The sequence below is a fragment of the Hipposideros armiger genome, unplaced genomic scaffold (assembly GCF_001890085.2).
Source record: "Hipposideros armiger isolate ML-2016 unplaced genomic scaffold, ASM189008v1 scaffold_83, whole genome shotgun sequence".
Lineage (NCBI taxonomy): Eukaryota > Metazoa > Chordata > Mammalia > Chiroptera > Hipposideridae > Hipposideros > Hipposideros armiger.
In genome coordinates, this window is record NW_017731433.1 from 1385685 (window position 1) to 1405693 (window position 20009).

A 20009-nucleotide genomic window follows, 5' to 3' on the forward strand; every position below is an offset into this window, starting at 1 on the left:
ATGCCAGTCCTGTCATTATCAGAACTAATGAAGAGTTAGCCAACAGATAATGCATCTCTACCATAGATATCAGCACTGTCCCAAGTCCATTCCCATTGGAATGAGAGAAGGTCTGGTTCATGAAAAACCAGTGTTTAGAAAAGGAAGGGAAAGTGAATCCCTCTTTTATGAAATAAGAGGGTTCAAATAATGATTACTATTGTGCAAACTGCTCTAAAATTCTATTTGTTAAAGACATTTGTCAAAAGATAGAGATATAATCTAGTTGTATATTTATGATTTTTCACCTTATGTTAAAATTCAATTTAAAAAAGTTAAAAAATATATAGATATGTCTAAGAAAACATTGCAAGGTGGTGTGAATTTCAACTGCACAGATCAAGGAGGGCAAAATCACAGATGCTTAAGAATTCATCAGTGGTGTGGTTATTCTCACCCTCATCTTTTTCTTTCTTTTCAGAGAGAAACCCCACGTTTGCTCCTCAAGTCCACCTGTATGTGTCCAATTACTTCTTTAGTTGCAGAAAAAGCAGGGGGAAAAAAAGAAAAAAGAAGGGAGGACAAAGGCTCAGAAGACAAACTAAGAGCCAGATGGTTCATTCAACTACTAAGGGCAAAAGGGAGCCCAAAAGACTGTTTGGGGAAGATCATTTTAGGGCTAGTACCACTTTAAGTACTATCTGACTACGAATGAGTCATTGGAGAGCCACTTTGGTTAAGTTTGGGAATCAAAGCAAAAAGTTGTCCCACTGTAGATCGATCCATTTTCTACCGGGCTAAACTGCAGATGATGGCTTTGTTTCCTGGGATGTCCTTGTTGGAGGGCACGATGCGCCATAGATTTTTATTTTCACGAAACAGGCTCCAGAGGTTTGTGGCCTTCCAGACAGCAGCTGGCGCCGGGCAGAGGCATAGCCTCGGGCCGGAGCCGCTGGCGACTGCGCTGCGCTTGGCTGTGCGTCCCAGGCAGTCGGGCCAGCACGGCAACCGGTGCTTCCCATTCCAAGCAGACGCTGTACCCTTCTGGAAAGGCCTTGGGGGCTTGCAACTGGCTGCTCCTCCGTAAATCTGGGGAATGAGGAGCTGGTTTGAAGGAAAGGAGGGAGTAGGTTTGTAAGAGTTGGCTCCTTCTTATAACTCTAGTGCCTGAAAGGGGCGAGATGGTGGCCAAATAAAATGAAGGGAGATTATCCCATTGTGAGTAAGGAGGGTTTCTGGATGAGCCCAGGATGTGTCCTGCAACTGTCGATTTGGCAGGAGATTTGACTCAATCAACTGCGGTTTGGTTCCCACTTCAAACACACCTCCCCCAGTCTGTGTTCAGAACGACTCCCGAGACTCGCGGTGGGAGCAAGCGGATCGGGAGAATCAAAAGTCAGCCTTCTTTTGGTCTCTGCTTGTGGCAGATGCACAGCTGGTATGGTTGTGAGCAGGTTGGTATATGAGGGGGAAAGCCATCGCTGCTTCGCCTCTTTGGCCGGGGGAGGGGGGGGGTTGGGTGTGTGTGTGTTGGGTGGTGGGTGGGTAGGGAGAGGTGGGGAGCAGAGTTAGTCGGAAGTGTTGAGCGAAGCCGCTTATTTTGCGTCTCAGCTGCCTCTCCAACCCCAAGGGTCCAGCCCCCTCCGTGCCTTGCTGCTCAGTGGCAGCGCTGGGTGGAGATGAGGGGGTGAGGAGGGCGTGGGTGGGGGGACGCCAAGCAGCGCAACGAGCCCATGGTGGCGGCGGGGCTGTCTCTTTAAGCGCTCTGGAGGGGCCTGGGCGGGAGGGCGGCGAGCGCGTTTCCATGGCACCGAGGCTGCGGGGGTTGCGGGGCCGCAGGGCTCGCTCGGTTCCAGTCGCTCCCGGCAGAGCAGGGGCGCGCATCTTGGCGGTTACGGCGCCTCGGGGGCTCGCCGGGCAGCTGCTCCAGCGCTCCCGGCAACGTGTGATACCCAGTGGGGTCGAGCTGCTGCGGCGCCCTCCGCCGGGAGACGCACCTCGCCAGTCTCGCAAGCCCCGCACACCAACTTCTGCCCGGCGAGCCCAACTTCTGCGGCGGGCTCGGACTTTCGGAGCGGGAGAGGCGCGCGGCGCGCAGCCTGGGTGGTGGCTGGAGCAGCTCTGCCTGGCGGAGATGACCTCGCGACTGTGGCTCTGGTGCTTCTGTGCCTGGGTGGCCGCCAGCTGGCCGCCAGGCAGCGCCCTACAGCTCCGGCCGGACATGTAAGTGGCGCCCGCGCATTGCTGCACGCGTGGGGAGAGCGGGCGGGTTGGCGCCTGCGCCCCACCCCTGACCCACGGCCGACACTGCGGACAGAGCTGTTCCCTCTGGGAAGGGATGGAGGGCATGAGCTGTCCAAAGTCCCTGGGTGGGGTCTGCGAGCTGTCCCAGGCGGACTGCGGCGGGAACCTGGTCCCCAGCGTTTCATCGGGTTTGGGGGCTGTGCGTTTTCCACCTGACTGATACTTTCTCAGCGCCCCACAAAATGTTCCCCCAGATTTGGGAGTATGCGTGCGTGCACCGTGTGTGTGTGTGTGGGGGGGGGTGAATTTTCTGTTTGGAGGAGTAATAGGCTAATGCGAAAGTCCACTTTCTGAAAGGGTTTTAAATGACACCAGGTCGAACAGCGAATTTTTTGACATGTTCTTTCTAGAGATTGGTGAGTTCCTGTAGATTTTTTTTTTGAAAAGTATCGTGGAGTACGAAGGAGTGGATTATTCCACAGGTTTCATGAGAGGTGAACCCAGTTCAGACTCATCTGTGGAAGCGAGGAGCTCGGGGAGACCGTATGTCAAGGACTAAGTGTGCAACCACTTAGATGCTAGCCTTGTTAGGAGAGAACCGAGGAGTAGGAAATGACTGAAACGCATCCTCTGAGGATGCGGCATGGTTTAATTTCCAGGTTACAAGTGATGAAGGCAAGGAGATATTAATTCTTGGTCACGGTGTCAAGCACAGCGAGAAGCTCCGGGGAGGTCTCAGTTCTTAATAGATTGCTGGTCACCTTGACTGGCTGCAGAAGTTTTCAGTGGCTTCTGTAGCATCGGGGCGGGGGTCATCATCCAACTGCCTGCGAGAAGCAGGATCCAATCTACTTTTCCTTTCCGCTCTTGAGCAGTTATGAATAGACACCAGAGTATTTTGAAGATTTAAACATCTTGGCTACTTTACTATTTCTTTGCTTCATCTTTGAGTTTCTGAAATGTGAATATTTTATAATAAAAAAATGGTTTAGATAAGTACACAAAGCCATCAATACCTTTCCTGGGCTTTACTTTTCTTTGTAAGAAAAGACTCTTTGGGTGTTCACTACATTTCCATGTTTCATCATTCTCACGTGAGATTCAGTTTGCTACCTGGTTACTGCAAATGTCACTAGTGATAAATCTTGAGACGTGGCCAGGGTGTTGGTGGCATCACAGAACTTCTTGCCTACACAGTTTGTAAATACATATTTGGCAGAAATGCAAGGAGTTCTGAGTAGGTGATTTCTCTTGCATTGATAAGATGTGTCTTGTTTATTTTGAAGAGAAGGTTGATTTAGACTTTTCCTCTCCCGTTTACCTCAGAAAACACATCTTGCTTTGGATAGCTGTGCTTGCATAAGCCTTCATTTCTTAGAAGCTGCTTTTTAGCAAGCTTGCTGGCTAGCCAGCTCTTAACTTTACAAGAGCCCTCATTAAAGTGGACCCTGGGTTGCCTTATTACTTAGCCACAGGGTCGCCCATGCACACAAGATCAAATAATCCCTTTGGGAGGCACTGAGAAATAAGAGAACTATCACATCACTTTTTACATTGCTTAACTGTTTGTTCTCAGGTTTCAATATCGATACTTTTGTTGAAAAGAATGGAAGGATGACATTGCATTTTTATTAAAGGACACTGCTACTGGCAGCTCATTTATTTATCAGGTGAGAGGAGATTGGATATTAAAATCAATATAAATGCTTGGGTGTTTAATAGAGAGGCTCTTTTGGGGGGGTGTTATTGAGATCACTGTGATGACTCTTAGCACTTTCTGAAATCTGGATGGGAAAAAAATCCAATCAAATTTTATTTAGTCCTCCCTGATATTAGAATTAATAGTTCCTTCAGCAGGAACCGTGTTGGGATTTAGTGCTAGGTTTCTGCAGATGCCTTTGCAATTGTTATAGGTATGTGGAATACAACCATGTGGATGGCACTTGGCTTCCACACACCTGCCCATCTATTAAATTAAAGAGAGTTCTTTCTAAGATTTTTATTGACCTCTGAGGTCCATTATCAGCGAGAGCAGGCTTCTAATGAGGTGAGGACCACTAATAGGAATGCATCAACTTACTGACTGGCACTTATAGGTCATTAACACAGTTAAAAGTTTCATGTAGCTGATCTTGTACTTCAGCAGATTTTGGAGCTTGGGTGACAACTGAAAAGAGGAAATGATTGTGCAGCTAAATAAAGGTCAGCCTAAATTTAATACATTGTATTTATGGTACATTGCTCCACAGGTAAGCTCATTTCCAAAGGACATATTATTAACGACACAAAAGATGTATGACATATAGATATTCCAACTTTAATGATAACTGATCTGTCTGATGACCTTGTCTTATTACATTTAGGAAACTTCGTATGATTAAGGTTAGACAGATTCATAAAATCAGTATTCCACAAAGATTGACTAAATGCCAACTATGTAAGTTGATGTTGAAAATCACAGTTAATACTTTATCTGCTTGAATTCATAGACAAATTCCTCACTACTTTATATGCATTATTTCATTTTATCCTGAAGAAAAGCTCTATGAGAGAGACACAATTATCTTCTTCATTTATAATGAAGAAAGAAACATAGTAAGGTTAAGTTCACACTCCACAAATTCACAAGATTTGGATCCAGGTAGTTTGAATTCCAGTGCTGGAATTCTTGACAAATATGGTCCATTTCCGAACAAACAGGGCCAGCTTCTGTTTTTAAGAAGTTTTTTTTTAATCACTGACAGGGGTTCCTAATGAGAGTGGGACTGGTACCTTCTGCCTAGTAAGTATTAAGAAACCTGTGGGTGCTTTTTTGAATGTTGTAAAAACTACAGGGTTCCATTGGCATTTGGTGCTGGGTATGGAAGGGGGTGGGGGTGCAGGTGCTAATTTTCCTGCAATGGGAAGATAGTTTCTCACAAAGATCTGATTTCTCTCTTCACTGAGACTCTTCATTAGAAACTCTTTTACTCTCTCTTGGCTGTAGGTGTTTAAGTATGAAACTGATGGGCTAGGCTTAAACTGGGAATTTGTGGAATGGAGAAACCTATCCTTAGCAAGTGCATTATGAATTAGAGTGTTGTAACTCATGATGGCATTTTGATAAAGGGATATTGAAGAGTTTACTTATGTTAATGGCACTCTGTGAATGTTTCCTAAAGGATTAAATAGAAGGAAATAAACTCTACTCCAGATCGTTGAGACATCAAAGGAACATCACTAGCTGTATAACACACTCTATTAATGTGTGTCCTTTGAATGCTCTCTTGTAAACATTTTCCTAATTATTGCATACAACATGATGAAAAGTAGTAAACATAGACGTGCTGCAGATATCATGCAGGCAGAAGTGCATAAGTATAGATTCAGTGCTTAAACTCCTGGGATTTGAGATACTTGGGGGAAATTCTAAAAAGGTGTGGCCACTTTGTCACTCAGTAGTATCCTAAGCCAGTTAGGACATCTCACACCCATTCCCTAATGCAGGTATCCGATACAGGTAGATTGACATATAAATCCAAAACATGCCTGATATGATACTGTTTGTCCACCCCACCTATATTCCCAACACATCTATGTTTCACTTCAGCCTTCTGTAGCTGATATAGGAACTTCTGGTCAGAGTGGTAGGGATTTAGAGTTTTGAAGAATTTATAAATTTAGAAGTAGAAAAAGGCAAGAAGTTATAATAATCCAGAATTGTGGAATTGTGAAAGAGATTGATGAAGTTGCTTCTTGCACCACACACCATGCTGGAATTTGTTTTATTTTGTTTTGGTTTTCTTTTTCACTTTTCTTATGGTAAAGCCTGAAATTGAGCCAGTTAGAGATGTCTGGGCTAATAGCAGTTCACTTTTAAATGTACAAATGATTTACACATGGCCTGTGGTCTGACATTTACTCATTAGCATAAATTAGTTCAAAAATATTTTTCTTGGGCCAGCCGAGTGGCACGTTGGTTAAGAGTTGGCTTGGGATGCCAGCTCTGAGAAGCAGGGCCCTGGTTCAGATCCCACATGAGGCCAGTGATGCTCGCCCTCTACAGCTAAGATGGCGAACAACAGCTCGACCTGGAGCTGGGCTGCTATGAATCGTCGGTGACGGCATAGGCTGCAGTGGGGCTGCAGTGGGCTGCCAAGAGCTGCCATGAGTGGCCGTCCAGAGGCCGGCGAGCGACTGCCTCATCCGGGAAGAGCGCAATGATAATGACAACATCAGCCAGTGAAGCCACGTCCTCCACAACTAAACTGAAGAACAAAAGGACAGCAGCTTGTCTGCGCCCCTTCCCTGATTCCTCATGCTGTTACCCTCCCCCAATTCCCTAATAAAATCTTAAAATATATATATATATATATATATATATATATATATATGTATGTATTTTTTTTCTTGTGAGATGAGCAACAAATGAATAAAACGTGAACCAGAGGAGGCTGTGTACACTCTCTATGGGCAAGGCATGAATTTCAGCAGTTTGTATTTATTAATATTTTTAATTCTAACAATAGTTATATGAGGTAGACAATACTATTACCTCTATTTTTCAGATGAGGATACTGAGACAGAGAGAGTTTAAGTAACTTGCCTGAAGCCTCAGAGCTGAGAAGTGGTGGGATGGGCGTTGGACCCATTCTGTCTAACTCCGGAGCCCTGTTCCTAATCACTACTCTCTGTGGGGGCCCTCTGCCTTTGACCTTTCCTTCCTAGACCCTCAAATTACCAGCCTCCCTGGTCTTCCTCTCAGTCTGTGTCTTTTTACTTATATTCAGCAATAGCTGACTTTCTCCTATTGTCCCAAGTAGGACTGATCCTCACCTCTGCCGTGCAGTTTTAGCAGTGAACTTCCACCCATACTTTATTGGTGAAGTTGAGATTGTATTGTATGAACTTTCCCAGGCCTCCTGTCCTTGGCTTCCGTTTTTTTCCCTACAGCTTTATTTCTCTTCTTCTGTGGCTCATGGGGAATGAGTTCCCCACCATTTTTCAAGGTAATCCCTCCCTCGTATGTTCCAGATCCCATCGTAAAACTTGCTCAGTCTTTTCTTTTTTTAGTTGCCAACTCTTTCCTTCCTGCTGTCCCCCCACCACGCCCCCTCACCCCTCGCCCAGCGTATCCGTGTCTCCCTTTCTACATCTCTCTCTATCTCGTGTTTTTGGGGTGTCTGTGTTTGTATGCAGATCTGGCTTGACCTGGCTTCTGCTCTCGTCCACCTTCTGTTTCTCAGCAGCTCTTTGGCATACTTCCTTTCTTATCTTTGACCATTTAACCCAGCGGTTCTCAACCTTTCACAGGGGTCGCCTAAGACCATCGGAAAACACATATTTTCGATGGTCTTAGGAACCGAGACACCGCTCCTCTATCCATCTCCAGGCCCACATGCAGATACGCCCACATATGAGTACCCAGCGACCCCTGTGAAAGGGTCGTTCGACCCCCAAAAGGGTCGCAACCCACAGGTTGAGAACCGCTGATTTAACCCATTGCACTTAGGCCTCTTCTGCTAAAATTTCTTTTCAGAGGCTGCCTTTTCAGAGGCTGTCCAGAACTCACTCTACTCTCATTTTTCTGTAGAATGTGACATGACTTCGCTTTCCTATTTCCCATTTTTCCGCGTCTTCACTTGCGCTTCTCCTCTGTACACCTAGTACCATCTGCAGTTCTCCATCGTCCCTTGCATCCAACCACCTTCTATCTGTATCCTCTTCCCATTCTTTACACTTCCCCTGGTTTATCTCTTTCTTTTCACTGGCTTCCATCATATGTTCTATTCTGATGAGACCCAGACGTGGACATCGAAGCCCCAATCTTCTCAGAGTTACAGACTTGCATTTTCAATTATAGATTTATCATCTCCATGAGTTTCAGACTCAAAATGTGCATACATCACCTCTAGCCATCACTGTCTCCCTCTACATTTTCTCCTTCTTAGACACTTTGTTCATCTTCCCTTTTCTTTGTATTTGAAATCATGTATCTGTCACTTTTCTCCCAGTTCACTTTGTTGTTATAAACTTTAGGTGACATGATTGTAAAAAGACCTTTGTATATGACAATTGGATAGCTACAAATTAATATTTATATTCCTATCATTTGCCAAATCCTATAAACACCAGCAATCAACTACCTCTTCAATTAGCTCTCTTTCCTGTTGCCAACACTCAAGCCCAGCCATGCTATTTTTACTCCTAGACTATTACAATGGTCTCTTGGGTGGTCTTCTCTCTCCTATTCTCTCAATCCTCTTTATTTATATACATATATGACTTAATTTTCATCAAAGTTAGTTTCTAAAGCAAAGGCCTAGTAACTTCATTTCCTTTCTTTAAAACTTTGATTATCCATGGAATACACTTCAAGCATCAAAATAATATTCTTAAATAGAACTTTTTATATACCAGGAACAACTTAAGTACTTTACATATTGTAGCTCGTTTTATCCTCATGACAATGCCTTTGGAAGGTAATATTAGTGTCTACATTTCATGATGAGGAAATTGGGATCCAGGGAAGTTAAGGTTTTCTGGAATAATTGCATATAAGAGTATGAAGCTCAGGAGAGTTCATGTAGTTAATAATTGTAAAAGCTAGGACATGAAGCCAGGCTGTTTGGCTCTAGAATCTGTGCTCTTAACTACTGCTGTATTCATCTTTCTGACAATACTGGATTTTCTAAATATTGATTGAGCACTTCCTTAAAATTTCTCTTTAGTTCCCTTCTCCTTGTCAAGAACTATTCAGTGTCTAAGATTTTACTCTACCTACAAGGTAGCAAGTTAGTCTGCCCCAGATCATAGCTGCTGCCAGAAGAGAGGAGACGCCTGGATCACAGACAAAGGACCTCATCAGTCACGCCATAGCAGGTAGCATGAGCTTCCTGTCTGCACTGGCTTCCTTGGGCCCTGCCTTCCCTCACCCCAAGTCCCATGCAGACAATGAGGAGTAGCCAAGATGGATGCTGTGCACACAGTGGACATAGGTCACAGCTGAGGAACTCAGGGCTTAAAAAATTCTCCAATTTTATAGGGGGGCTGCTAGCAAACCTGTCCAACTTTTGCCCTTAGAGGAAGACATCATTATTATCCTGCTCAGGATACAACTCTGCTTTCAGCCCTTGCAGGAGATACTGTCTATATCTTCTAAGGCTGTTTGCTATACAAACATCCTTCCAGAACAAAAGCCATAAAGCCTCTGCACAAGATAAGTAGAAATGCAAGAGACCTTGAAGAATCGTCTCCCAACATCCCTAACATTTCCCTTCCCAATTTCAGCAGCGTGGACTTTGCTAAACCTTAAATCCCGTTTTGTTTTCTTTTGTTGAGTCTAGCACTGGATTTTTCCATTCTATTTCAATAAATGGGAAGGCTCTGGAACTAGATGAACACAAAGGTTTAGTAAGCTGACCCAAGGGGCTATGTTCAAATCCCAAATATCTATTTTTTCTCCACTGAAGCAGAAATGAAATCACTAACCCAGTTGCTTAATATGTGGCTGGTTTCTTTCCTTGTTACTTCCATTCAACAAATATTTATTCAATGTCAAATGCTTTGCTAGAATTTAGGGACACTGAGAGGATAAGGTGACCCTCCATCTTTGAGCAATCATAGACCTGTGGGGAGATCAACGAACAAACCAGAGACCACCAAAAGAAGCTGGCAGACATGGGACATGTAACCTAGCTGAAGGGAAGCAAGAACCCAAGGCCTCAGTGTAGGTTTCTAAGAGTTTTTAAACTAATCCTTTGAGTAGAGGTTAGATGGGTGGTAAAGGTGGTGATGGTGGTGGTGGTGCCTTCCAGTTGGTGAGAAGAGCATGTGCAAAATGTAAGAGGCAAGATCTGTCCTTTAGGGAAACCATACATCATTTTCTTAATGGCATGATTGGAGGGAAGAATATGAAAGGGGCCACAGTGCAAGATGAGTTTAGGGCAACTGAGAGGGAATAGCACAGGAAGGGTCTTGCATATCAAATTGAGAACTTTGGACTTTGCAGTGGACCAATGAAGATCCGGGAAGTGAGGAACTGCAAGCAGGGGAGTGACTTCATCAGATTTGTTTTTTGAATGATGAATGGACTGGAGAGTGAGGAAGCCAGAGGAGGGGGCCCAATTAGCAGGTTCTTTCAGTAGGAAAGGGAGCAGTGGTGTGAGTCTAATACCTAAAGGAAATGGTGGTGGTAATGAAAGGAACAGACTTGAAGTTTGAATAGCAACACGAGTTGATGAATGTGTGGAAGTGAGGGGGTGACAGAGAAAGAAGACTAGAGGGTGATTTCTGTGTAATGGAGGAAACACAGGAGAAAGAGGAGCTTTAGGGAGCAGAGGGCGAGCTCAGTAGTGACCACTGGGCACTATGTATCTGTGGGTCAGAGGGAGATATTGTGGAGAAGCTCTGCATACAGGTCTGAGGCTGGAACAGTGGTCTGGGCTAGAACTAGATTGGGATGTCAAAGTGGCCAGAGACAAGCATATGTAAAATGTGAGAAGAAGAAATTGTCAAAGAAGAAAACCTGGAAATTTTTAATATATGAGAAGAGGACAGATGAGAAAGGGCCTGAAGAGGAGATTTAGAAACTGCCTAAGAAGAAGGAAAGAGGGAGTGGTAAATGCTGTGAAAGGCCTCAAGAAAGTTAAATGAAGTAGGAATGTAGAAAGGGGACAGTGTTACTACTGGGAAAATAATTGACTTAGAGTCACCTAAACAGACCTGATGGAAGAACCTTGTTCTAGTTGTGCAACCATCATTTTTGGTCATAGTGACAAGAAATGGAAACAGTTATTGAATGGCTGCATGTGTTGGCGGTCTGCATTCTTGCATGACTAAACACTTACTACATATCTGCCATCATTTTCAGCCTCATTATTCCCTTCACCAGAAGTGACAGGAGAAGGGACTGCCTGCTATACTATGCCAGAAGAATTAATTATAGATGGGGCACAATTTAAGATCAACTCACAGTCATCAAGACATTTTCCTTGGTTCTGTAGAGACTGTAAAGATGGATAAGATAGAGCCTCTACTCCCAGGGATTTAATCAAATACTGTGCTTTTTGTTATGGGATAGTTAGGTACCATAAAGGATTTATACCAAAGTGTTACAGTAATTTAAAAGGAAGGAGAAACCAAATTCATTAGAGGAAATCATGGAAAGCTTCATGGAAGTGGTGGGTTTGAAGATGAGGTAGGATTGGAGCAGAAGAGCATTCATTAAGAGAGCAGAGCACTGCAAAGCCTTGGAGGCAGAGTATCTTCTGGGGATGATGTATACTTTGTTAACTGGTGTTGCCATCATTGTCTCCATATACTTGCAGTTTTACCCCCACCAGGATCCCCTAGTGTCCCCAAATGCTCTCCACACTTTCCTGCTGTGGGGCCTTTGCTCTCAAATGAATGAATTTTCTCCTTCGTCTGTCTCTTCCAGGCCAATCTTTAAGACCAAACATAAAAGTTATCTATTTCGCAAATACTTCCAGGTCCCTCAGATAGGGTTAATTGCATGTCTATCTGTCTCAGCAGTCTGACATTTTAATTTGACACAGATATCTACAGAGCTCTAGTTTCTTTAAGGAAATCTATTTGATTAACCATGTGATAGTGATGAGGACACATTTGGAATTAATAAGGTGTTTCCGGCCAACTCTTTGTAAAGTAAGCTCCTTGGATATAAATTGTGTGGCTTGTCAACACGTGACCTGGGAAATGTTTACTGTCACTCTTCGGTGGATAGTCTTCAGTGGTGTTTAATGTTCCTCTTCGCTGATATGGTTAATTAAAAATTGACAGTAATTCTGAGCTTTACTAGATTTTGCTCTTGAGGGAAGAGGCAATCCGAGGACACTTGGGGTTTGGTTTCTCTGAATTATTAAGAAAACTGTTTTCATGGTTTAGTGTAGTGGATTAGAAAGATAACCTAAGTATGAATAGTTTTTCTTTTCTGGAGCCCAAAACACTAATATTCACTCATAGTACTTTGACTATGAAGAGTTTGGCTTACAGATAAAAGTGATATGTGATAATAAAATAAGAGTCAAATTGTATTGCTTCTTTATTTATTGTGAAGTTTAAACAAATTTTGGTTATCCCAGCTTGCGAAGTCCAAAAGATAAGAAACTGTTCTCAGCATGAATAAACCAGGAATATATCTTGACATCAAAAATTTATTTTCCAATGCATTTCACGGTTTATTCATGCTGAGAACCACTTCTTATCTTTTGAACTTTTGAACTCCCCCTGTATCAGGATGAGTAAAAATGAACACGGGTTTCCTTTTAATGTACTGGTATACCATACATAAAATCAAACAAGTGAAAACTCAAGACCCAGCGATGCACATTGGCCAATTATGTGCTAACAGAATAGTATTTGTATTGTGCTTTAGGCGTGTTATATGCAATACTGAAATGAATTTAGAAATAGGAAACACAATAGGCAGGAGCCATTAAGAGGTATGCTTTACATCTCTTGTAAAACACATTTTGCTTGAATTCAACTGACAGTAACAAGTCAGGGCTAGGAAACAACTCTGTCAGCATTCTCCTTCTTTCATAAATCTATTTACAGTAGAAACCCCATTAACATTTTAATTGTTTCACAGCGAAAGTTGCTCTCAGTGCTACTGTTAAAGGGCTCAGGTTCATTAAAATTTAAGGGACCAGGGAGTTCATAGTCTACTCTAATGACCTAAGAAAGGTTGTAAAGGCTCTGAGTATATTTTTTGGCTCCCTGAATAACTGAGGGATTCTTTATAATGGTTAAGTATGCTCCCAGGTAAGTTGTTGCATTACACCATTTCAGTTCTACCAGAAAACTCTCCCCCTGTTCCCTCATCTGAATCCTAGAGTCTCCCAAAGTCTCGTTGAGCATTTTCTGCCAACTTTTATTTAGATGCCCACATTCATTTAGAGCTAGATTTTAATTTCATTGAAGTCAAAGTATGAGCCCGATAATTGGGGATTAAATCTAGTCACTGATCATCTAACTTAAGTCCATGTTTCTGCACTCCCCCCACCCCCACTTAGACAAAAAAAAATGTGCCCCAAACCTAAAGTATGTATGTATAAGCATTGGGAGTTCTTGTTCTGGCTGTGCGACAAATCAGTTGTGTGAGACTGCAGTCTTTCTGGTATCTCATTTCTCATTTGTCTGTTAAAACTTTGGTATATGTTCCAGGAGATGCAAGTGCTTCAGAGGTTAACCAGCCTTAAAATATGCCCCTAATGTGACTTGTTATATACAATTATTTAACACTGAACACCGAAATGTAGGGGAATGTCTGCCCAAGACAGCAGTTTTTGTTTGGCTCCAGCCTATGTTACGCCCTCCCTGATAAGATGCAGTTGAGGATCTTTTATCTCTAAAGAATGTTTCTGATGGATAATAATGAAACCCTCTCATTTGCTTATAGGGAGAAAATTTGGCTTTCTTTGGGAAAACTGAGATGGGGAGAAGTAGACAAACATCAAAATGACCCAGAAGCCTTATATCATTAAAGTACATTAAAAAGTAGGAGACCCAAGAACATCTTACTATAAATTGTTATTGTTATTACTATAAATTGGGGTGCTAAGGATCTAGTCTTAATCCTGGGATTTGGCAGTGATTGTAGGATGAAAATTTTACAAAAACAGTTGTAACTGGGAGTCTGTGTTCACTTATCCTTTCTAGCGTGTAACTTCTGTGCATTTGTGAACGTGAAGAAAGAGGCGAACCGTGTTTCTGTAGCTGTCAGTTTCTGGAATTGCCTCCTGAGGGCTTTCCCTGCACTGTGTATTCAATTTTCAAGTACTCTACTTTGCCTTCAAAAAGTGTGGCTTTGGCCTCACTGCCAGAGATTTTGGTTAGTGGTAGTAAATAACAATTAGAGTATATTTTAAGGCATCTTATGCCAGATTCTGCTTTTCCAGGCTGGATATGCACTAGAGCAGCGGTTCTCAACCTTCCTAATGCCGCGACCCCTTAATACAGTTCCTCATGTTGTAGTGACCCCCAACCATAAAATTCTTTTCGTTGCTACTCTATAACTGTAATTTTGCTACTGTTATGAATCGTAATGTAAATATCTTTTTGTTTTCCGATGGTCTTAGACGACCCCTGTGAAAGGGTCATTCGACCCCCAAAGGGGTCGCGACCCACAGGTTGAGAACCGCTTCACTAAAGGCTCTTGAAATCCTTTTGTTTTAGGAGATACTTCAGTTTCATTGATTTTTGTTTGTTTTAAAATTTTCATAAAAGTTATTTCTTTTTCCAGTAGTATTTTGTCAGCTTACAAGCTGTCCTTTTTAGTTCTTAAATTACTTACTCTTAAATTTACACAGTAGACTGGTTTACCAGATAGCATGTTCACATAAAAAAATCGTTTCATAATCCCTTATCCATAATTCTGAAATCTGCAAAGCTCTAAATACCTGCAGATACTTTTTTGTTCTTGTTATTTCACACAAACTAATTTGGTGATAAAACCCACACTGAGCTGACATGAGTCTAACTATAGATTTTATTTATTTTATTTTATATGAAAATCCTTAAATTTCCCTGAAAAATATTAATGTTTTTGACTAGAGTGTGAATCTAGACATTTCTGGGCACGTATGCACCATATTGGCTTTCTAAAATCTGAAAAATTCTGAATTTTAAAACCATTTGGCCCCAAGGAATTCACATAATTCTAACCTGTATTTGTAAGTATGCTATTTGAAGAACATACTGATTTTCAAAGAGTAGTTTAAACTTTTAGAAGTTTGCTTATTCGGACAGAATTATTTTATAAAATGAGGAATTGCTTTTAAGCAAAGAAGTACCCATTTATTTTTGCTTGTTTAAATTTTGGGTGTTGGTTAGTGTAAACCATGGAAGGCTCAGCTTCCTGTTTTCTCAAAAAGTGTCTTTAGTATAATATTAATGGATTCTGAATATAAAATCCCAACATTTTATAATATACCTTGTCAAAAGTAAAAAAAAAAGGAAAAGTATTTCTTTTCAGGTTTTATCATTTAAAAATGTTTCCATGTTAATAATCAGAAGGTAGAGAGGTTAGATGATCCGGTAAGGTCAAGCATGAAAGCGAGTTCTGTTGTCATTTTGGTAAGCCTACTGATTCTGTATAGAAGAAACAAAATTAGTTGACATTTATTGAATAGAGTCACCATGCCAGGCCACATGGCAAGGGCTTTCTATATTATTTCACTTATTCCATTTGAACAACAAAGACTATGCTATGGCACTATTATGCCTCTAATATCGAAAAACCATTATTTAGGGAGAGTGATAAGGCAAAACAAACAACAAATATTTCTACAATTTAGGTATTTTATTCATTACAATTTCATTCTTGGTGCAATGAGGATCGCATTTCTATGGTCCTACTCTTTTTTTTTTCTTTTTTTCTTTTTTTGTAAAGCTGAGCCATGCTGCCACCAGTTGGCAGCTCAGCGGCAGCTCAGCTCCGGCTGGGAATCAAACTGGCAACCCTGTTGCACTATGGTCCTGCTCTTGGTTACGTTTTACAATGTCTAATTCCAGAGAGTGTGCTTGTGTTTTGAAGGGTAAGGATCAGTCTGCTGGACCTTTTAGTACCAGATTCAGAATTAATAGGAGACTTTGAAGTTTTCTGCTCTCCTCTGCCTCATAAACTTTCCTATTTAATTATTTCCATAAATTTTGTTTTGTGAAGCCCTATTTTGATCCAACAAGCTGTGATGTTTTTTTAAATTGCATTTGTTATAGACCCATAGCTGTTTCAACTCTGGTCAGTGATCAGTTTCCAAGGAGAGTCAACTGAAATACCTAACTCACTTAGCTATAGTCCTTGCATTTCATATTAAATATGCTTATAATATTCTCTTTTGTATGTGGTATCTACATGACCCCATGTTGCATTATTAACGGCCTCCCAAGGCTTTTCTTCTTGCTGTGACTAATTATCTCAAAATGTAAGCTCTTCATCTGGTGGCATAGGTGGGGCATTTATGTTTCTGGCATGACTTTGTAATGTAACAGGAAAGAGGCCTATTCTGAAGGAAATGGGGGTCCTCTGAAGATGGGATGGAGTCCCTTGATAGAGAACTCTGGTCCCCATGGAGACAGACACTTCAAGAGAGCTGAAGGGCTGGGGGAGAAAAGTTAATTCTAAAGGACTACAGAAGCCCATGGAAGGTACTTTTGCATCTGACAGACTGGGCATGAATTGAACTTGAAAAAGAGGTAAATATCCTCATAAGAGAGGAGGGTGACACATGGGAAGGATTGTAAGTGAGGCTTTCTGCCTCTGTTCAGTATGGCAACAAGAGATAGTAGGGCTTTTGACCTACAGAGAAATTAAATGCCACCTGTCAAAAAAAGTGAGCTTTATGGCTGAGTCTTTGCCACTGTGTGAGACGGAAAACATATTTGTGAGGAAGCAGCTAGGAATGGAAAGTCTAAATTAAAATGAATTATTGCTTGAAGGAAAGATAAATGCCTACTCTGATTGAACCTGAATCAGGTTAGCAGTGAATCTATTACACTAACATGTCATCGCTGTCTGCTTCATTGTATACTTCATTTGCCTAAGAAATAACACTTGTTTTCTCTTGAAACTCACGTTTAAAATTTCTGTGTGTTAGCAGAAAAATGGAAACAGCCTAAATGTCCAACAATGAGGAAACAGGTAAATTATGGTATATCCTTACAATGGAACATTTATGCAGCTATTAAAAACGATGCTTACCAAGAGTTTTAATGCTCTGTAAAATGCTTACATTATAATAAGTCAAAAAGGAAACAGGATCCAAAAGCCTATAACAGCATGATTTTATATGTAAATGTATAAATATAAAGACAATAAGCACAAAAGGAGGGACATGCACCAAATTGTTTTAATAGTGCTTATCTTTTGGTGGCGAATTATGGATAATTTTTATTCTCTCATCTACAGTTCGGTTTTTGCCAACTTTTCTATAATACATATCTATAATATTAATTTTCCTTAGGAAAAACACTTTTTAAAAATTATCTTTGTTTCTGAAATAGTTTTTGGACCTGTGATGTATTACTGACCAGAGCAACTTAAAGACAACTTTGTAAGACCACCGTTGAGGCCACCAGTGTCACCAAACTGTATGTCCAATAAGAATCTTTATAGTTCATTCGTTTTTTAGTAAAAATGTGTCATCAGGTGCTCTTTATCTGGGTTACCATGATGCTAAAAAAAAAAAAAAAGATAAAGGCAATTTCTTCTATTTAAAAGTTCCGTAAGTATCCCAGAACAGGGGTGAAGAGCTAACCATATCACATGAGTTCCAAGCTTGTAACCTGGCTCCAAATGAACTGATATAAGCATATTCAGGAATAAGCAGGCCATAAACAGGCTCCTTCAGACCTATAGTTAGTGATTCAGAGTTATAGTCTTTTGTTTAATTTATTGGATGTTAGATGAGCTATAAGTTGCTAAATGCTTTAACAAGTTTATCACTTTTTTTTTCCTCTCCTCTTAAGGGTGAGATTAACTTGACTTAATTTTTATGATAACACTAACTTCTGTAAACAGTTGCTTGCTTACATATAGAAATAATTTGCTTACCTAGAACTTGACTATCTGGTTGCCTATATACCTGGAAAATAATTGGGAATCAAGAAGTAAACAACAATAGTAACATAAATAATAATAGCTAACACTTACTAGGCAATTGCAATTATTTTAAACTCTCTGCAGAGTACTTTCCTCATTACCTCATTTAGTCTTCATAACAACCCTATCCAATTGTTAATGCTCTCCCTATTTACAGATGAGAAAACTGAGGCTCAGAAAGTTGAATGGCTTATTCAAGGTTACATAGCTAGCTGCTCTGGAGCTAGAAGCTGAACCATATTTCACAGCGCAAACATACTCTTTAACTATTACAATAAATAAAAAGTTCGAACAGCTGTCAAAGTCTATGTTCAAAAAAAATACTAGACTTTATACTTTAAGATCCCAAGCAAGGATCATTTTCTTTTTCAAATGACCTTCAAATTTACAAACACATACTTGTAAAAAAGGAAAGGGAATATCTAGAAGCAGGAAATAGACTGTAGACTGATAGTGAGAGAGGCTGAGAAAGATAAAATACGAGTATATTACCAAGGACCCTAAAAGAGTTATATTCTGGATTGGTTAGGTAAAGGCATCTTGTTCACTTTATTATCTTCTAAGTGTATCAAGTAAATAAGGAATTTGATGATGGTAGATTTATCTTGTTAATAAAATATTAAATTCAATGTAATCCTAATTTATACAAATTTATATTTTTATTATACATTTTATTGTAGAAACATTAGAATACAGAGATGAAATAAAATAACAAAATAAAAACCTTTTATAATCTCAAACCAAAGATATCCACTATTAACATTTTGGAAATGCTACACAATATGGACATTAATGAAAATATAAAGGTAAATATGTATGTTTATGTCTTAACAAAATGGGATTATGCTTTACTTTTAAAAATCACCTTCATGTACTATGCAGTAAGCATATTTTTAAATACTAAGCTTTGATTATAAAAGTAGAAAAGTGTGTAATATATTTGAGAATCATTTTCTTGCAAAAAGGGTGAAGAAAACATTTATTTGATGTTTTAAGGAAAAATGCATATTAATCCAGAAAATTATTTTGTTAATCAGTTCATTTCGTAATGATGCTATCTCAATGAGGCACTACTGTACTTTACTTATCTTCATGCCAAAGAGCTCTCATTATTCTTCTCTACTTAGATTAAACATTTTAAGATAACTTCGTTTTTTGTAAAGAAGAAAGGATCAATAATGAGGGTGATAATTTAAGGACGTTTTGAAGGGGGAAAAAAAGTATATATTCCTTGGTTGGAGCTGATGTGATTTAAAGCCATCTGCTTCTTTCACTTGAAATACAGTTGCTGTTAGCTGTGCATCCATCAGCCTACATAGTTTGGGGGCTGGGGGCTGCAGAATCAGCTTCAAAAAGCCATGTTTTTATTTGATATTTTGTTAGACCAAGATATACTGAGCATCTATGAGGTATGATCAAAAACTATGGTGAAGGTTTAAAATAAAAATTATTACAGTGAAAGACACAGTGCAATTAATTCCTCTCAAAATACCCTCCTTTGCTTTGAACACATTTATCCCATCTTTCTTGCCACTTTCTGAAGCAGTTCTGGAAATCCTCTTTTGTGAGTGTCTTTAGTTGTGCTGTCATAGCTGCCTCGATGTCCTGAATCATTTTGACTTTGGGAAAGAGCCAGAAGTCACACTGTGCCAGATCCAGTGAATAAGGTGGATGAGGACACACTGTAATGTTTTTATTTGACAGAAATTGCCACACCAGAAGCGATGCATGACAAGGAGTGTTGTCATGATGGAGGAAGAAACCATCTGCCCATTGCATGTTAATGACTTTTTTTTGTGACCCACGATTTATGGCACACTTTAAAACACACCTTCTCTCGGGCCGCTGAGTGACGTGTTGGTTAAGAACTGGCTTGGGATACCAGAGAGCCCCAGTTTGGATCCCACATATAAGGGCCAATGACACTGCCCTCTGCAGCTAAGATGGTGAACAACAGCTCAACCAGGAGCTGGGTTGCAGTGAGTCAGCGCAACGGTGGCATAGGTTGCAGCCCCTGCTGCAGTGGGTTGCCATGGGCTACCATGTGTAGCCAGCAGCCAGCATAAGTGTCCCTCAAGCTGCCGAGAGTGGCCCTCCAGAAGCCAGTGACTGATCTGCCTCACCTGGGAAGAGCACAATGATGGTGCCAACTTGGGCCAGTGAAACAATGTCCTCCACAACTAGA

At 40.8% G+C, this 20009-nt stretch overlaps 1 protein-coding gene across 1 annotated transcript in view; it reads left to right on the forward strand.

Annotated features, from left to right (window-relative positions):
- The first annotated feature begins 1229 nt into the window (after positions 1-1229).
- Positions 1230-20009, forward strand: part of LOC109383454 (uncharacterized) — a 147855-nt gene continuing 129075 nt past the window's right edge. Inside the window, exons 1-2 of the mRNA XM_019643914.1 lie at positions 1230-1417; positions 1591-2202. Coding sequence (XP_019499459.1) covers positions 1230-1417; positions 1591-2202 — 800 coding nt within the window. The remainder of the gene's footprint in view (positions 1418-1590; positions 2203-20009) is intronic.